We start from the raw sequence: 18,578 nt of genomic DNA, 5'->3' as shown, positions 1-18,578 counted from the left end.
TCAGACACAGTCCCTGGTGTGCATGGGGCACACCGTCTTTGTAGGAGGGAAAACAGGCATTCCCAATTGACAGTTGAGGAGACTGAAGCACAAAGAAGGCAAGTGACTTGTTCAGGGTCACACAGTAAGCAATTGGGAGATCTGAGATTAGAACCCAGGTCCTTCTTACTCCCAGGCTCATGCTCTCTCCACTTGGCTACACTGCTTTCTAGTACACTATATAGTGCTTGGCACATAAACATTTAACAAATACCACAGTTTTATTATTTTTCTCTGTCTCCAAGGTGGCTAGTGAGGTACTTAGACATATGCCCTCTCCACTCCACTTTGCACATTATTGAGCAGTTTTCCAACCTGCTGCCCTCCCACCTCTGCTGTAGAGTTCTGTACATAGTTAGATCATATCAGGCACGGTCTGTGACTGCTTCTTCTGTACCTCGCTCTCGATTCCTCCACCTTTGTCCACCTGCTCCCATCATTCCCTCAGCATGGAACTCCTTCTCCCAGCCCCAAATCTGTGAGATCACTGCTGTCCCCATTTTTAAAGACCTCCGAAAATGCCACCTCCATCAGGAAACCTTCCCCGACTCATTCCCAGCTCCCCAAACGTGTCAACTCAACAGCCACCAATTTAATCCTTTCCTCAGCCCTCATATACACACATCTCTTTATTTAGCCCATAACCTCGGCATTGTCCTCAACTCACCTCTCTCATTCAGCCCAAATGTTCCATCTCTCACTAATCCGTCGGTTCTACCATCACAGCATCACCGACCCTGTTAAATATTGGGTCAGACCCTGTAGTCTTCGGCGCTCAGTTGGGATGGAATGAGGTTCAGTGAGATCATAAATATCCAACCTAAACAGAGAGTAGCCATTCAGTGCCCCCCTTGAGTTTTCAGGCCTGTGGAGCTACAGAAAGAGCATCTCTGGGCCTGTGGAAGTGATGAGTGAAGTGTCTCCCCCTTTTAGACTGTGAGCCCACTGTTGGGTAGGGACTGTCTCTATATGTTGCCAATTTGTACTTCCCAAGCGCTTAGTACAGTGCTCTGCACATAGTAAGCGCTCAATAAATATGATTGATGATGATGATGAGATCAGGCCCACTGAATGTCCAGTTGGAGACCTAGAGCCAACCTTTGCTGCGAAGCCTGGCTTCTCCGGGAAGGACTGGGATCGTATCGCCACCCTCTCTTGGGCCAGATTTTACTCCTCCAGTCTCCAGGCCCACAACTACATAGTTTTTGTCGTGAAAAAATCCATATTCATCTCCCAGGACTGGCCTTGAAGGGCCAATTTTACAGTGTGCTGAGGTGGAATTCCCACATATTATTATTCATTCATTCAATCATATTTATTGAGCACTTACTGTGTGCAGAGCACTGTACTAAGCACTTGGGAAGTACAAGTTGGCAACATATAGAGACGGTCCTTACCCAACAGTGGGCTCACAGTCTAGAAGGGGGAGACAGAGAACAAAACAAAACATCTTAACAAAATAAAATCAATAGAATAAATATGTGCAAATAAAATAAATAAATAAATAGAGTATTCATCTTAGTCCTCATCTGAAAAGCGGAGTGAGAGAGAAGCTTACCTGACTTGCACGTATCTATTCTATTTATTTTATTTTGTTAGTATGTTTGGTTTTGTTCTCCGTCTCCCCCTTTTAGACTGTGAGCCCACTGTTGGGTAGGGACCGTCTCTATATGTTGCCAATTTGTACTTCCCAAGCGCTGAGTACAGCGCTCTGCACACAGTAAGCGCTCAATAAATACGATCGATGATGACGACGGACATCTGGGGTCTGGTCCTGCCTAATGCAGTAACCAGCTCCTGCCAAAGCCAGTCTGGGGCCATCAAATCAGATGTGCTGGAGGCCTAACAGGAAGGGACTGGAAAGCCAGAGAGGGCAAAGGGTATTCCAGGGTGAGGGAGGTTGACCAGAGACGAGTATTCAGACATTTCCCGTTTGGCACTGAGCATTTCCAGTTTGGTCGGGGCAGAGCTTGGCCCCTGTCTCTCTCCCACCACCCCTTCTCCCGCCCTTCCCCACCACCCAACCCGGAGGGCCGGGAGGCTGGCCAAACCTGTCTAGATCAAAACCGTGGGTCTTCCTGTCCCAGCCCCAGAGGACTATTTATTTTCGTAAACTCCTGCAGGATTCCACAGACCGTCTGTTTGGTCCCCTCTGGTGACCAGGCAATATCCCTGCAGCCTTTTCCAAACAACAAGAACAACTTTCTGGGTCAAGGATGCCCATTTAGTAATAATAATAATAATAATGATGGCATTTATTAAGCGCTTACTACGTGCAAAGCACCGTTCTAAGCGCTGGGGAGTTTACAAGGCGATCAGGCTGTCCCACGGGGGGCTCACAGCCTTAATCCCCATTTTACAGATGAGGGAACTGAGGCCCAGAGAAGTGAAGTGACTCGCCCAAAGTCACCCAGCTGACAAGTGGATTTGAACCCATGACCTCCGACTCCAAAGCCCGGGCTCTCTCCACTGAGCCACGCTGCTTCCCCAATTGACAATAGCAGCCGGGTTCCTTGACTGTTATGTTTTGTTTCTTTTTCCTCTTCGGATGGAAGGTGCGAATGAGTAGAGAAGTGGTCAAAAAAGAGGAAGGCTGCCTCTGTGTGTGTGTGTGTGTGTGTGTGTGTGTGTGTTTATGTGTATGCATGCATACTTGAAAATAATTAACAATTATCCAACCAATGCAGTTTTATTACCAGTCTGTCCTCCCGTGGAGGTGCACTGGTAGTATGGCCCTCTGTCTCTGTCTCTGTCTCTGGTAGAGCAGGTGACTCCTGTGAGCCCACTGTTGGGTAGGGACCTTCTCTATATGTTGCCAACTTGTACTTCCCAAGTGCTTAGTACAGTGCTCAGCACACAGTAAGCGCTCAATAAATACCATTGAATGAATGAATGAATCTTCTCTCTTCTGTTTCATCTCTCACCCTTGTCTCTCTCCATCTTTCTGCTCACTATCTTTCATCTCTCTGTCTCTCTCCATCTCTCTTCTCTGTTTCATCTCTCTCTCCCCTTTGTCTCTCTTCATCTCTCTGCCTGCCATCTCTCATCTCTTCTCCCATCTTTCACCTCTCTGTTACCTCTTCATCAATCAATCAATCAATCAATTGTATTTATTGAGCGCTTACTGTGTGCACAGCACTGTACTAAGTGCTTGGGAAGTACAAGTTGGCAACATATAGAGACAGTCCCTACCCAACAGTGGGCTCACAGTCTCTTCCCCCTCCATCTTTCCTCTCTCTGTGTCTCTCTTCTCTCTTCTGTTTCATCTCTCTCTTCCCTTTGTCTCTCTCCATCTCTCTGCTCTCTATCTCTCATCTCTCTTCTCTCATCTTTCACCTCTCTCTCACCTCTTTATCCCACATTGAGCCCCCTCCTCCCCCTCACCTTACCTCCTTCCCCTCCCCACTGCACCTGTATATATGTATATATGTTTCTACATATTTATTACTCTTTATTTTACTTGTACATATTTATTCTATTTATTTTATTGTGTTAATATGTTTTGTTTTGTTTTCTGTCTCCCCCTACTAGACTGTGAGCCCACTGTTGGGTAGGGACCATCTCTATATGTTGCCAACTTGTACTTCCCAAGTGCTTAGCACAGTGCTCTGCACACAGTAAGCGCTCAATAAATATGATTGAATGAATGAATGAATATGTTGCCAACTTGTACTTCCCAAGCGCTTAGTACAGTGCTCCGCACACAGTAAGCGCTCAATAAATGCGATTGAATGAATGAATGAATGAATGAATGTCATCATCATCACCAATATTTATGAGTGCTTACTTTGTGCAGAGCACTGTACTGAGCACTTGGGAGAGTACAATATAACAGAGTTGGTAGCCACATTTCCTGCCCACAATGGGCTCACAGCCTAGAGGGGGAGAGAGTTATTAATATAAATAAATTACAGATTATGTACAGATATGTACATAAATGCCGAGGGCGGGGTGAATACCAAGTGCCCTAAGGGTAAGCCAGTGACTTATTTCCAAGGCTGTTCAATATTTTATTTCAAATATTTGTACCGGATTCTCATCAGCGTCTCCTACTCTGACACACAAAATCATTGCATCGATTCCAGAATTTTACTACTTGACTTTAGCACCGCAGATTCGTTCATAAAAAACATTGACCTGGCCTCAAAATTTTCACTTCGTAATACCCCTACCAACAAAGATAATGAACCTGATCTTAGTAGCCTTAGGTAGGTGTAGAAAAAATAGTGCAGTACTATTGTTGCAGGTATTATTTTACATTTTTATCAGCATTGTTACTTGCTGATTTGGGGGGAGATTTCGCTCCTCCCCCTTACATGCGATAGTGAGGTGTTTAGCATAATACTCCCTGCAGAATGTTTGTATGTTCATTCAATCGTATTTATTGAGCGCTTTCGGTGTGCAGAGCACTGTACTAAGTACTTGGGAAGTACAAGTTGGCAACATATAGAGACGGTCCCTACCCAACAATGGGCTCACAGTCTAGAAGGGGGAGACAGACAACAAAACAAAACAAACTATATTATGTATATGGAAAGCTGTAATCAGAGGAAGAGAGAATGTTAATTATTATCTCGAATCTGCTACGCTGGAATAACTCCCTTGGGTAATAATTATAAAATGACTTGCAGTGATTTTCATACTTTCCCAATCGCTTAGTACAGTGCTCTGCTCATAGTAAGTGCTCAATAAATACCACTGACTGACTGACTGCCAGATAGTACTTATTGGGAATAAAAATACTGAGTTGTCTTTATCGGGCATTTTCATTTCTAACTGGGTTTCATGGTATTCAGTGCTGAGTCTGTTTTTTAATGATATTTGCTAAGCGCTTACTATGTGCCAGGAACTGTACTAAGTGCTGGGGTGATACAGATTAATCAGGTACCCGTCCCGCATAGGGCTCACAGTCTTAATCCCATTTTACAGAGGAGGGGACTGAGGATCAGAGAAATTAAGTGACGGTCAAACAGCCCTGACTTTTTCCACAAAGCCTCGCCGTTTCGCCAGTCGAATCACTGCTAATGCCAGAACTTTGGGGCCAACAGAATAGGTAAGATCTTGTCCCAGATCTTCCAAAACGACTGTCTGTTTTCCTTGCAGGTACCTGAGCCATGGAGGCTGGCTCGGTGGTACGAGCCGTCTTTGACTTCTGCCCTAGTGTCTCCGAGGAGCTGCCCCTCTTTGTCGGGGACGTCATCGAGGTGCTGGCCGTTGTGGATGAGTTTTGGCTCCTGGGAAAGAAAGAGGATGTTACAGGTGAGATGGCCACCACTCCTGCTCCAGACATAATAATAATGATGATGATGGCATTTGTTCATTCATTCAGTCGTATTTATTGGGTGCTTACTGTGTGCAGAGCACTGTACTAAGTGCTTGGGAAGTACAAGTTGGCAACATATAGAGACGGTCCCTACCCAACAGTGGGCTCACAGTCTAGAAGACTGTGTATTTGTTAAGTGCTTACTATGTGCGAAGCACCGTTCTAAGCGCTGGGTGGGATATAAGGTGATCAGGTTGTCCCACGTGGGGCTCACAGTCTTAATCCCCATTTTCCCGATGAGGGAACTGAGGCTCAGAGAAGTTAAGTGACTTGCCCAAGGTCACACAGCAGACATGTGGCGGAGCTGGGATTAGAACCCATGACCTCTGACTCCCAAGCCCGGGCTCTTTCCACTGAGCCACGCTGCTTCTCTAAAACATAAAACCCCCTGCCTGGTCTGGCTTCTGTCCAGGGAGCAACTGAGGTTGAAGTAGAGGGGATGGAGCCCTCTGGTTCGTTCATTCATTCATTCATTCATTCAGTTGTATTTATTGAGCACTTACTGTGTGTGGAGCACTGTACGAAGCCCTTGGGGGAATATAGTACAACAATAAACAGACAATAAATAATAAACACATTCCCTGCCCACAACATACTGACAGTCTAGAGGGACTACAGTCTGTGGTCCAGAGCAGACTGGTTCTGCTTTGTGGTTTTGCATCATTCCACCTCCCTCATCCTTCTCCTTCCCTTCCTTTGAAACCCATAGCATCCACTTCTGCCACCTACTTCAGATACTAGTCATGGTCATCTACTGCCCCTTCCCCCTCAGGCCCCACCTTCATTCATTCATTCACTCGTATTTATTGAGCACTTACTGTGTGCAGAGCACTGTACTAAGCGCTTGGGAAGTACAAGTTGGCAACATATAGAGACGGTCCCTACCCAAAAGTGGGCTCACAGTCTAGAAGGGGGAGACAGAGAACAAAACAAAACATATTAACAAAATAAAATAAATAGAATAAATATGTACAAATAAAATAAATAAATAGAGTAATAAATACGTACAAACATGTATACATATATACAGGTGCTGTGGGGAGGGGAAGGAGGTAAGGCAGGGGGGGATGGGGAGGGGGAGGAGGGGGGAGAGGAAGGAGGGGGCTCAGTGTGGGAAGGCCTCCTGGAGGAGGTGAGCTCTCAGTAGGGCTTTGAAGGGAGGAAGAGAGCTAGCTTGGCGGATGTGTGGAGGGAGGCCATTCCAGGCCAGGGGGAGGACGTGGGCTGGGGGTCGACGGCGGGACAGGCGAGAACGAGGCCTAACGGTGAGGAGATTAGCGGCAGAGGAGCGGAGGGTGCGGGCTGGGCTGGAGAAGGAGAGAAGGGAGGTGAGGTTGGAGGGGGCGAGGGGATGGACAGCCTTGAACCGGGTGAGGAGTTTCTGCCTGATGCGTAGGTTGAGTGGTAGCCACTGGAGATTTTTGAGGAGGGGAGTAACATGCCCAGAGCGTGCAACTTTTTAACCACCTCCAACTTTTTTACCATTTCAATCCCTTTCTCACATTCCTTCTCCCTTTTTTCCATTCCTACATTAATCCTTGGGGACGTCAGTATCCACGTCCTGCCTCTGGCCTGGAATGCTCTTTCTCTTCGTATCCAACAGACGATCGCTCTCCCTACCTTCAAAGCCTTATTAAAAGCACATCCCTTCCATTCATTCATTCATTCAATCATATTTATTGAGCACTTACTGTGTGCAGAGCACTGTACTAAGCGCTTATAATAATGGCATTTGTTAAGTGCTTACTATGTGTAAAGCACTGTTCTAAGCGCTGGGGAGGATACAAGTGATTGGGTTGTCCCACGTGGGGCTCACAGTGTCCCCATTTTACAGATGAGGTCGCTGAGGCCCAGAGAAGTTAATCAATCAATCAATCAATCAATCGTATTTATTGAGCACTTACTGTGTGCAGAGCACTGTACTAAGTGCTTGGGAAGTACAAGTTGGCAACATATAGAGACAGTCCCTACCCAACAGTGGGCTCACAGTGTAGAAGAAGTTAAGTGACTTGCCCAGAGCCACACTGCTGAAAATTGGTGGAGCCGGGATTTGAACCCATGACCTCTGACTCCCAAGCCCGTGCTCTATCTACTGAGCCACGCTGCTTCCAAGAGGCCTTTCCTAAGCCCTCATTTCCTCGTCTCCCTTCCCTTCCGTGTCGCCCTTGTGCTTGGATTTTCACCCTCATTCACCCCACAGCACTTATGTCCATATCCGTAATTTATTTATAATAATGTCTGTCTCCCTCTCTAGACCGTGAGCTCGTTGTGGGCAGGAAACACGTCTACCAACTGTGTTATATCGTACTCTCCCAAGCACTTAGAACAGTAGTCTGCACACAGTAAGTGCTGAATAAATATAATTGATTGATTCTACCTGCTCCATACTCCTTTCAGTCAGTCAGTCAATCATATTTTTAAATGCTTACTGTGTGCAGAGCACAGTACTAAGTGATTGGGAGAGTACAATATAACAATAAACAAGACACATTCCCTGCCCACAACAAGCCTACAGTCTGTAAGGGAAGACGGACGTTAATATAAATAAATAAATTACAGATATGTATGTACATGCTGTGAGGCTGGGATGGGGGATGACAAAAGGGAGCAAATCAGGTTGACATAGAAGGGAGTGGGAGAAGAGGAAAGGAGGGCTTTCATTTCATCCTTTGGGTTTCATCGGAGAGGCAGGAGGCTACTTTTCTGTACCTTCTCCATCCCATCACAGCCCTTACGCTGCTTCTCAGGTGGAGGAAATATTATTTTCTTGCCTCAACTTATTCATGTTTTTGCAGTTTTTATCGTTGTTTCAGTCAGCCTGTCAGGCCAAACTCAATTGCGATCTCTGGAGAGGTGGGCACTGTGCCTTCTCTGTGGGCATGCAGTTATCATCATCATCATCAATCGTATTTATTGAGCGCTTACTATGTGCAGAGCACTGTACTAAGCGCTTGGGAAGTACAAATTGGCAACACATAGAGACAGTCCCTACCCAACAGTGGGCTCACAGTCTAAAAGGGGGAGACAGAGAACAAAACCAAACATACTAACAAAATAAAATAGAATAGATATGTAGAAATAAATTAAATAAATAAATAGAGTGAAAAATATGTACAAACATATATACATATATACAGGTGCTGTGGGGAAGGAAGGGAGGTAAGATGGGGGGATGGAGAGGGGGACGAGGGGGAGAGGAAGGAAGGGGCTCAGTCTGGGAAGGCCTCCTGGAGGAGGTGAGCTCTCAGCAGGGCCTTGAAGGGAGGAAGAGAGCTAGGTTGGCGGAGGGGCAGAGGGAGGGCAAGAGTTATTGCCCCTGCAAGGCCAGGTAAACACGCAGTCTCGGGTAAGGCAGTGCCACTGTGTGCCACAGAGTCTGAGCAATGTTGGCTTCTCTTTCCAGGCCAGTTCCCCAGCAGCTTCGTGGAACTTGTGACCATACCCGGCCTGAAACAGGGAGAGAGGCTGTTCGTCTGCACCTGTGATTTTACTTCCCAGGACCCAGGAAGCCTCTCCCTCCAAAGAGGTAATCTGATGATCCGTTCTGAAGCCACATGGCTATCCGAGTCGTGATCACGGGCATCTTTCCCAACTTGGTGGTCCCCAGCGTGACACCTGGCAAGGTTGCAAGCGCCCACCTCAGCCTTAGGATGAGAAAAATGGTATTTAGAAATGGTATTTGTTAAACACATACTGTGTCCTAAGCACTCGTCCAAGTGCTGGGGTAGATACAAGGTAATCAGATCCAACACAGACCCTCCCAATCTTAGTAGGAAGGAGGAGAGACATTGAGTCCCCATGTTACAGATGAGAAAAATAAAGTCTAGAGAGGTTAAGTGACTTGTCCAAGGTAACGCAACAGGCACATGGCACAGCCAGGATTAGAATAATAATAATAATAATGGTATTAAGCGCTTACTATGTGCCAAGCTCTGTTCTGAGCATTGGGGTAATAATAATAATAATAATAATAATAATGGCATTTGTTAAGCGCTTACTATGTGCAAAGCACTGTTCTAAGCACTGGGGAAATACAAGGTGATCAGGTTGTCCCACGTGGGGCTCACAGTCTTAATCCCCATTTTACAGATGAGGTAACTGAGGCTCAGAGAAGTTAAGTGACGTGCCCAAGGTCACACAGCAGACATGTGGCGGAGATGGGATTCGAACCCATGACCTCTGACTCCGAAGCCCATGCTCTTTCCACTGAGCCACGCTGCTTCTCAGATACAAGGGATAGATACAAGGTAATCAAGTTGTCCCACTTGGGGCTCACAGTCTTGATCCCCATTTTACAGATGAAGTAACTGAGGCTCAGAGAAGTGAAGTGACTTGCCCAAAGTCACACAGCTGACAAGTGGCAGAGCCGGGATTAGAACCCACGACCTCTGGCTCCCAAGCCCGTGCTCTTTCCACTAAGCCACGCTGCAGCCCATGCATCCATTCAATGTCTTTATTGAGCGCTGAGAAGCAGCGTGGCTCAGTGGAAAGAGCCCGGGCTTGGGAGTCAAAGGTCATGGGTTCAAATCCCCGCTGTGCCAGTTGTCAGCTGTGTGACTTTGGGCAAGTCACTTCTCTGTGCCTCAGTGACCTCATCTCTAAAGTGGGGATTAAGACTGTGTGACTGTGGGACAACCTGATCACCTTGTAACCTCCCCACCGCTTGCTTAGAACAGTGCTTGGCACAGAATAAGCGCTTAACAAATACCAACATTATTATTATTATTACTGTGTGCAGAGCACTGTACTAAGCGATTGGGAAAGTACAGTGCAGCAATAAGCAAGCACATTCCCTGCCCAAAACAAGCTGACCACACTGCTTCTCCTGATTATAATCTTGCTTCTCTTAAAGTTGAATATTCCAGGGCCTCCAGTGGTATAGGATCTGAATGATTGGGGGATAAAAAGGAAGACTGTGGGTGAATCAATCAATCAATCAATCGTATTTATTGAGCGCTTACTGTGTGCAGAGCACTGTACTAAGCGCTTGGGAAGTACAAGTTGGGTGAAGGAAGAAGGGGGCAAATCATCATCCCCAACATCCTCTGCTGCCTCTCCCTGCCTAGAAATAGTAGTGGCACAGCCCAAAGGGGCCAGGGTTTTTTTTCTCCTTTTTCATCCATTCAATTGTATTTATTGAGTGCTTACCGTGTACAGAGCACTGTACTAATGCTTGGGAAAGTACAGTGCAGCAGTAAAGAGAGACAGTCCCTGCCCACAACGAGCTCACAGTCTGGAAGGGGGAAACAAGCGTCAATACAAGTAAACAGACATCAATGTAAAGAAATAAAATTACAGACATATACATTAGTGTTGTGGGGCTGGCGGCGGGGAAGAGCCAAGGGAGAAAGTCAGGGTGAAGGAGAAGGGAGTGGGAGATGAGGAAAAATGAGGCTTAGTCTGGGAAGGCCTCTTGGAGGAGATGTCCCTTTGGTAAGGCTTTGAAAGGGGGGGAGTAATTGTCTGTTTTATTTTGTTGATATGTTTTGTTTTGTTCTCTGTCTCCCCCTTCTAGACTGTGAGCCCACTGTTGGGTAGGGACCGTCTCTATATGTTGCCAACTTGGACTTCCCAAGCGCTTAGTACAGTGCTCTGCACACAGTAAGTGCTCAATAAATACGAGTGATTGATTGATTGGAGGATTTGAGGAGGGAGGACATTCCAGGCCAGAGGCGGGATGTGGGCCAGAGGACAGTGGCAAGACAGGCGAGATGGAGGCGCAGTGAAAAGGTTAGCACCAGAGCAGCGAAGTGTGTGGGCTGGGTTGAAGAAATATGTCACCGACTTGTACTTCCCAAGCGCTTAGTACAGTGCTCTGCACACAGTCCGCGCTCAATAAATACGATCGAATGAATGAATGAAGAAGAGAAGCACGGTGAGTGCTTACTTCGTGCCAAGTGCTGGACTAAGCTCTGGGGTAGATACAGGACAATCGAATCGGACCCAATCACCGTCCCACACTGGGCAAGTCACTTAACTTCTCTGGGCCTCAGTTCCCTCATCTGTAAAATGGGGATGAGGACTGTGAGCCCCCCGTGGGACAATCTGATCACCTTGTAACCTCCCCAGCGCTTAGAACAGTGCTTGGCACATAGTAAGCGCTTAATAAATGCCATTATTATTATTATTAATCTCCACCAGGGGTCACCATCCTTCCTCTTTCTATCTCCAAGCTGGCCAGTTGAGCTGGAAATTTGTACATTTTGAACTCCACCCGTATTTCATTCATTCATTCAATTGTATTTATTGAGCACTTAGTGTATGCAAAACAGTGTACTAAGCACTTGGGAGAGAACAATATAACAACAAACAGACCCATTCCCTGCCCATTCTATCCCTTAGGACAGGGTGATATGGTAGCACAGTGAAGGTTTTCCTGGAAAACACCCAGAATGGCAGACCTGCTGTAAGGTAGCATTCATTAGTAGGAACAATGCCAAGCAGTGCTGTGTACTTTTATATATATATATATATATATATATATATATATATATACATATATACATATACATGTATATATATATATATATATACATGTATATGTATATATGGCTCAGTGGAAAGAGCACAGGCTTTGGAGTCAGAGGTCATGGGTTCCAATCCCGACTGCGCCAACTGTCAGCTGTGTGACTTTGGGCAAGCCACTTCAGTTCTCTGGGCCTCAGTTACCTCATCTGTAAAATGGGGATTAAGACTGTGAGCCTCCCATGGGACAACCTGATCACCTTGTAACCTCCCCAGTGCTTAGAACAGTGCCTTGCACATAGTAAGTGCTTAATAAATGCCATTATTATATATATATATATATATACATATATATATATATATGTGTGTGTGTGTGTATAGCTCCTCCACTTGTCTGCTGTGTGAACCTGGACAAGTCTCTTCTTTGTGCCTCAGTTCCCTCATCTGTAAAATGGGAATTAAGACTATGAGCACCATGTGGAACATAGACTGTATCCAGCCTTAGCTTGTATCATCCCCAGAACTTAGTACAGTGCCTGGAACATAGCATTAACAAATACAATTTTTTAAAAAGCAGCTTTTATCTTTAAAAGGGATTGGCAGACTAGAGGAGCAAAAGATTCCCCACTGACAAGAAGACATTTACCCAAACATTTGATTTACCCCATCTTTGATATGAGAAGCAGCATGGCGTAGTGGATAGAGCATGGTCACGGGTTCTAATCCTGACTCTGCCACTTGTTTGCTGTGTGTCCTTGGGCAAGTCACTTCTCTTCTTTGGGCCTCAGTTACCGCATCTGTAAAATGGGGATGAAGACCGTGAGCTCCATGTGGGACTGGAACTGTGTCCAACCTGATTTGCTTGTGTCCACCCCAGCGCTCAGAACAGTGCCTGGCACATAATAGTAATAATAATAATAATAATAATGACATTTATTAAGCACTTACTATGTGCAAAGCACTGTTCTAAGCACCAGGGAGGTTACAAGGTGATCAGGTTGTCCCATGGGGTCTCACAGTCTTAATCCCCATTTTACAGATGAGGTGACTGAGGCACAGAGAAGTTAAGTGACTTGCCCAAAGCCACACAGCTGACAATTGGCGGAGCCAGGGTTTGAACCCATGACCTCTGACTTCGAAGCCCGGGCTTTTTCCACTGAGCCAAGCTGCTTCTCTAACATAGTAAGTAAACATAGCAACCATGTTTACTAGCAAACACAGTAGCAATGTTTGCTAGTTAACATAGTAAGCATTTAACAAATACCTCAATTATTATTATTATTATACTTTTTGCAGCTGTGAAATGAGAAGGAAGAGGGGGTATGGATTAGTGGAAAGAGCATGTGCCTGGGAATCGGAGCACCTGGGTTCTAATCCTAGCTCTGCCACTTGCCTGCTATGTGACGTAGAACAAGTCACTTCACTTCTCTGAGCCTCAGTTTTCTGTAAAATGAGGATTCAGTACCTGTTCTTCCTCCAATTTCGATTGTGAGTTGCCTGTGGAACAAGGCGTACTTCCAATCTGATAGCTTTGTATCCACCCCAGCGCTTGATACAGTGCTTGGCACATGCGTGCTTAAGTCGGGGTGCTCCAGTTTCCTCTCAAAGCCTGACTTCTTCATCATCATCATCATCATCAATCGTATTTATTGAGCGCTTACTATGTGCAGAGCACTGTACTAAGCGCTTGGGAAGTACAAATTGGCAACATATAGAGACAGTCCCTACCCAACAGTGGGCTCACAGTCTAGAAGGGGGAGACAGAGAACAAAACCAAACATACTAACAAAATAAAATAAATAGAATAGATATGTACAAATAAAATAAATAAATAAATAGAGTAAAAAATATGTACAAACATATATACATATATACAGGTGCTGTGGGGAAGGGAAGGAGGTAAGATGGGGGGGATGGAGAGGGGGGCGAGGGGGAGAGGAAGGAAGGGGCTCAGTCTGGGAAGGCCTCCTGGAGGAGGTGAGCTCTCAGCAGGGCCTTGAAGGGAAGAAGAGAGCTAGCTTGGCGGAGGGGCAGAGGGAGGGCATTCCAGGCCCGGAGGATGACGTGGGCCGGGGGTCGACGGTGGGACAGGCGAGAACGAGGCACGGTGAGGAGATTAGCGTCAGAGGAGCGGAGGGTGCAGGGTGGGCTGTAGAAGGAGAGAAGGGAGGTGAGGTAGGAGGGGGCGAGGTGATGGAGAGATCACCTTAAGTCGGGGTGTTCCAGTTTCCTCTCAAAGCCTGACTTCTTCCCACTGAGGTTGAGGTCCTAGGAATCACATCCTGAAACTGAGAGGCCCTTGGGTCTGAGACCGAGCTGGCTGCCATTGTGATCTCCAACTGTATCCCCTTGTCTCGTCTTATGGTGTCCGATCCATAGCGACACCACGGACACATCTCTCCCAGACTGTCCCGCTCCCCATCTGCAATCATTCTGGTTGTGTATCCATAGAGTTTTCTTGGTAAAAATACGGAATTGGTTTACCACCTCCGCCTTCCGCGCAGTAAACTCGAGTCTCCACCCTCGACTGTCTCCCATGCTGCTGCTGCCCAGCATGGGTGAGCTTTGACTTGCAGCAGATTGCCTTCCTCTCGTTAGCCACTCCCCAAGCTAGGAATGGAATGGATAGGCCTCTGCTTGACTCTCCCTCCCATAGCCGAGACTGGTAGAGTCCTGGAAACTCTCCAGGTGCGACCCTGAGAGGGATGTATCCCCTAGGACAAGGTGATACGGTAAGGCAGTGAAGGTTTTCCTGAAAAACAGCCAGAATGGCACCCCAACCCACTGGCAACAGCAGATTTCTTATCCCCATCTTAGAACGATGAAGCTAAGGAACAGAGATTCACCCAAGGTTATGGGGCAGGTGAGAGTCAGAGCTGGGACAAGAATAGTCTAGGGAAGGAGGGGCGATTTTTTTTACCCATTTCAGGGAAGCCAGTTGTCTGAAGCAGGCCCTGCCTCGGTGGCCCCTGCCAGTAGCTTGGTCACCGAGGTGGCATTCAGAACTCTGAGGTTGTTCTTTCTACTGCAGGACACCTGGGCCCTTTAGCCAAAAGGAGTCGATTGTACCAGGCAGTTTACTAAGTGCTGGGGTAGATACAGGTTAGGTTTCTGAGGAGTGGGGAGTTGTATCCCATGTGGCGCTCTGACCTGATGATGCAGAAGTGGTGTGGAAACCGACCGAAGCGGTGAGAGGCTGGAGGCAGAGAACCCAGTGACGATGAGGCTCATCCAACAAACCTCTCAGGCAACTCATCCTGAAGAAGAAGAAGCATTGTGGTATTTGTTAAGTGCTTACTATGTGCCAGGCACCAGACTAAGCGCTGGGGTGGATACAAGCAAATCACATTGGACACAGAACATAAGCTCACTGTGGGCAGGGAATGTGTCTGCTGATTTTTATATTGTATTCTCCCAAGTAGTACAGTGCTGTGAACACAGTAAGTATTCAGTAAATACGATTGACTGACTGAGTATCCCACATGTGGCTCACAGTTTTAAACCCCATTTTACAGATGAGGGAGCTGAGGCACAGAGAATTTAAGTAACTTGCCCAAGGTAACACAGCAGACAAGCGGTGCAGCTGGGATTAGAACCCTTCTAATCTTCTGACTCCAAGGCTTCTCCCTAAAATAGAGAGGAGCCCTCAGCATGAGCTGTTCATTCATTCAATCAATCAATCCTATTTATTGAACACTTACTGTGTGCAGAGCACTGTACTAAGCACTTGGGAAGTACAAGTCGGCAGCCTATAGAGACTGTCCCTACCCAACAACGGGCTCACAGTCTAGAAGGGGGAGACAGACAACAAAATAAAATGTGTAGATGGGTGTCACTGTACTAAGAGCTAGGGAGAGTACAATACAGGGTTGATAGACACAGTTTCCTCTTCCTAACCTTTGATGACCAAGAGCATGAACTGCTGGGCAGAGACAGGATTGAGGGGAAGAGGGGTAAGACCTGCCACGTCTAACAAACCCCATACAGCATTTCAAGGATGGATTGTCATCCCATTGACCAAGGGACCTCCGTGGAGGCTGGATGCGGGCATCTCACTGGAGTGACGGTCCCTGCCCACAACGATCTCACAGTCCAGAGAGGGGGAGACAGACATCAATACAAATAAATAAAATTACAGATATATTGGGTAGGGACCGTCTCTATATGTTGCCAGCTTGTACTTCCCAAGTGCTCAGTACAGTGCTCTGCACACAGTAAGCGCTCAGTAAATACGATTGAATGAATGAATGAATACATAAGTGCTGTAGGGCTGGGAAAGCGGGGAAGAGCAAAGGGAATGCAGAAGGAGTGGGAGATGAAGAAAAGTGGGGCTTAGTCTGGGAAGGCCTCTTGGATGAGATGTGCCTTGTGCCTTCAGGAAGGGTTTGAAGGGGGGCTGGTTGGGAATCGGTGGCTCACCCCGCTGTCCTTACTCTGGTTTCTCCTCCGCTTCAGGGGACCTGGTGATCCTGGATGGCCCTCAGGCCTCCCCCTGGCCGCAGGGCCGAAGCTGCTGGGGCATCCGGGGCTTCTTCCCCTCCACGTGCGTGCGAGAGCTCTGCCTCTCATCCCGTAGCCGCCAGTGGCAGTCTGAGAGCACCCTGCTTCAGACCCCGGGGTATTCAATGGGGCGGGCCCGGGCTCTGATGGGGCTCTCTGCCCAGCTGGACGAGGAGCTGGACTTCCGAGAAGGGGACGTCATCACCATCATCGCCGTGCCCGAGCCGGGCTGGTATGAAGGAGAGCTGGAGGGTCGGAGAGGCATTTTCCCGGAAGGTTTTGTGGAACTTTTGGGCCCCCTGAGGACCGTGGACGAGCCCACCGGCCTGGGGGACCGTGAAGCTCACACGCTTAATGGCGGGATAGACATGCCTCCGCTGGAGGAGAAAGAGGATGGGGAGGACGGGGAGCCACGGGAGGATGGAGAGGAGCCGGGGACCTTCGGGATCGCCCTCTACAAGTTCCAGGCCCTGGAACCCAAAGAGCTGGACTTCGAGGTGGGTGACAGAATCCGCATCCTGGGGACCCTGGAGGATGGCTGGCTAGAAGGAACGCTGAGGGGCCGCAAAGGCATCTTTCCTCACAGGTTCGTGAAGCTGCAGGGAACCTCCCCCAGCCCAAGGAAGGAGGAAGCCGTAGAGCTGCCACTGGACGGCGATTGGTATAGAAGCCCCCAAGCCCCGCCAGACAGCCTGCGAACTTTCCTAGCCCCGGAGGAGCCCAAGGATGAATCTCATGAGAAGAAAACTGAGCTAATGTCCGGCTGCGGTGCCCTTGGCCCATTCAGCTCACCTCTGGGCCCCTTGGCTCCTAGTGAGCAGTCCGAGAGTAGGGGGGATCCTAAGGGGAGGGCCCCGAGAAGCCCGGGAGTGGCGCCTGAAGCCAAAGACATCTCCCTCAGTGACCCTGCGAAGACGACCAATGGTGTGACCCCTCATCCTCAGCTGAGTGTGCCCCCTCAGCTTCAAGGGCAGAAGAATGAGTGTGCTGGCCCTATGGGGAAGGGCCGCTCCAGCTCAGAAAGGCTCTTCAGCACTCTTCCTCTGGACACCAGGAACAGGGGTAGCCTCCGCACAGCCCCTCAGGAGCCAGGATCCTGGCCAAAGAGTGCCCGAGGCCAGGCGCCCTCTCTTCACAGCAGTTGGGCGGCGGCAGACTCCAGGCTTTTCAAGTCCCATCGGAAGAGCCCTCAGCCCGGGGATGCGGCTGTGGGGGCCCACAAGCGAGATCGGCCCCCCAAAGGGCATTCTTCCAGCTCTGGCAGTGGGCCGGAGGAGCCGGAAGGGAGGCCCGCCCCGGCACCCGCGGCGGCGGTTCTTCTGCCAGGAGAGAGTGGCACGGATCTGGATTCCAAGCTGACGGAGCAGCTGATGCAGTTTGAGAAGAGTCTGGCGGGGCCGTGGGCTGAACCGGACCAGAAAATCTCCCGACATTTCTCCATCACGGACTTCAGCTCCGAGAAGGACATCGTCCGCGGGTCCCCCAAGCCCGACGTCCACCGGGAGCTGCCTGAGAGGAGAAAGGTCTTGAGGCCGCCCCCTCCCAGGCCGCACGCTCCAGCCCCCACCCTGACCGGCCAGAACCTGAAGCCCGAATCGCCCTTCTCGGTGAGACCCTCCCGCCCCGCTCCGCTGCCGCCCCCAGCCCAGCAGAGGACCAGCTCGGCGTCCCCAAAGCTCCAGCGTCTCAGCGGTCCCAGCCGGAACGTGCCGGAGGGAGAGGGCCAAGAATACCCGGACAGGATCCTCGACCCCACCTGCCGTGACCCTTTCCTTCTGGTCAGGATTCGGGAAATTGAGCAGGACTTGGAGGTTTACAGCAAGACCCGCGAGGAACTGAGCCTGCTTCTGGAGGAGAGGGATGGTGAGCAGATAAGAGCAGAGACCCTGGAGAACCTGGAGTTCTGTGACTGTAACATCGAGAGCCTGACTCTGGAGCTGCAGCAACTTCGAGGTAAGAGGCGCAGGACTGCACCATCTCTCCTGTCTCCTAGCACACTGGCCCGGGGGAACGCTGGCAATTAGTGGTATTTAATGAGTGAAACTCTTTGCAGAGCACTGCGCAAAGTGCCTGGGAGAATACAATAGCAGACACGCTCCTTGCCAGTAATAATAATAATAATAATAATAATAGCATTTATTAAGCACTTACTATGTGCAAAGCACTGTTCTAAGCGCTAGGGAGGTTACAAGGTGATCAGGTGGTCCCACGGGGGGCTCACAGTCATCATCCCCATTTTACAGATGAGGTA

The 18,578-nt window shown here is 48.5% G+C and overlaps 1 protein-coding gene and 1 non-coding gene across 2 annotated transcripts in view; one reads left to right on the top strand and one right to left on the bottom strand.

The window, feature by feature from the left end:
* LOC119925582 (dynamin binding protein) overlaps nucleotides 1-18,578 on the top strand; it is a 183,880-nt gene that overhangs the window by 79,175 nt on the left and 86,127 nt on the right. Inside the window, exons 2-4 of the mRNA XM_038743898.1 lie at nucleotides 5,143-5,298; nucleotides 8,766-8,888; nucleotides 16,283-18,280. Coding sequence (XP_038599826.1) covers nucleotides 5,154-5,298; nucleotides 8,766-8,888; nucleotides 16,283-18,280 — 2,266 coding nt within the window. The 5' untranslated portion in view covers nucleotides 5,143-5,153. The remainder of the gene's footprint in view (nucleotides 1-5,142; nucleotides 5,299-8,765; nucleotides 8,889-16,282; nucleotides 18,281-18,578) is intronic.
* LOC119926108 lies at nucleotides 14,396-14,533 on the bottom strand. Its single transcript, XR_005450017.1, has one exon. It is a non-coding gene; the product is annotated as a small nucleolar RNA SNORA7 (small nucleolar RNA).

Source organism: Tachyglossus aculeatus, chromosome 3 (genome assembly GCF_015852505.1).
Source record: "Tachyglossus aculeatus isolate mTacAcu1 chromosome 3, mTacAcu1.pri, whole genome shotgun sequence".
Taxonomy (NCBI): Eukaryota; Metazoa; Chordata; class Mammalia; order Monotremata; family Tachyglossidae; genus Tachyglossus; species Tachyglossus aculeatus.
Note: the sequence above shows the minus strand (reverse complement) of the source record. Positions and strands in the feature narration are given on the sequence as shown.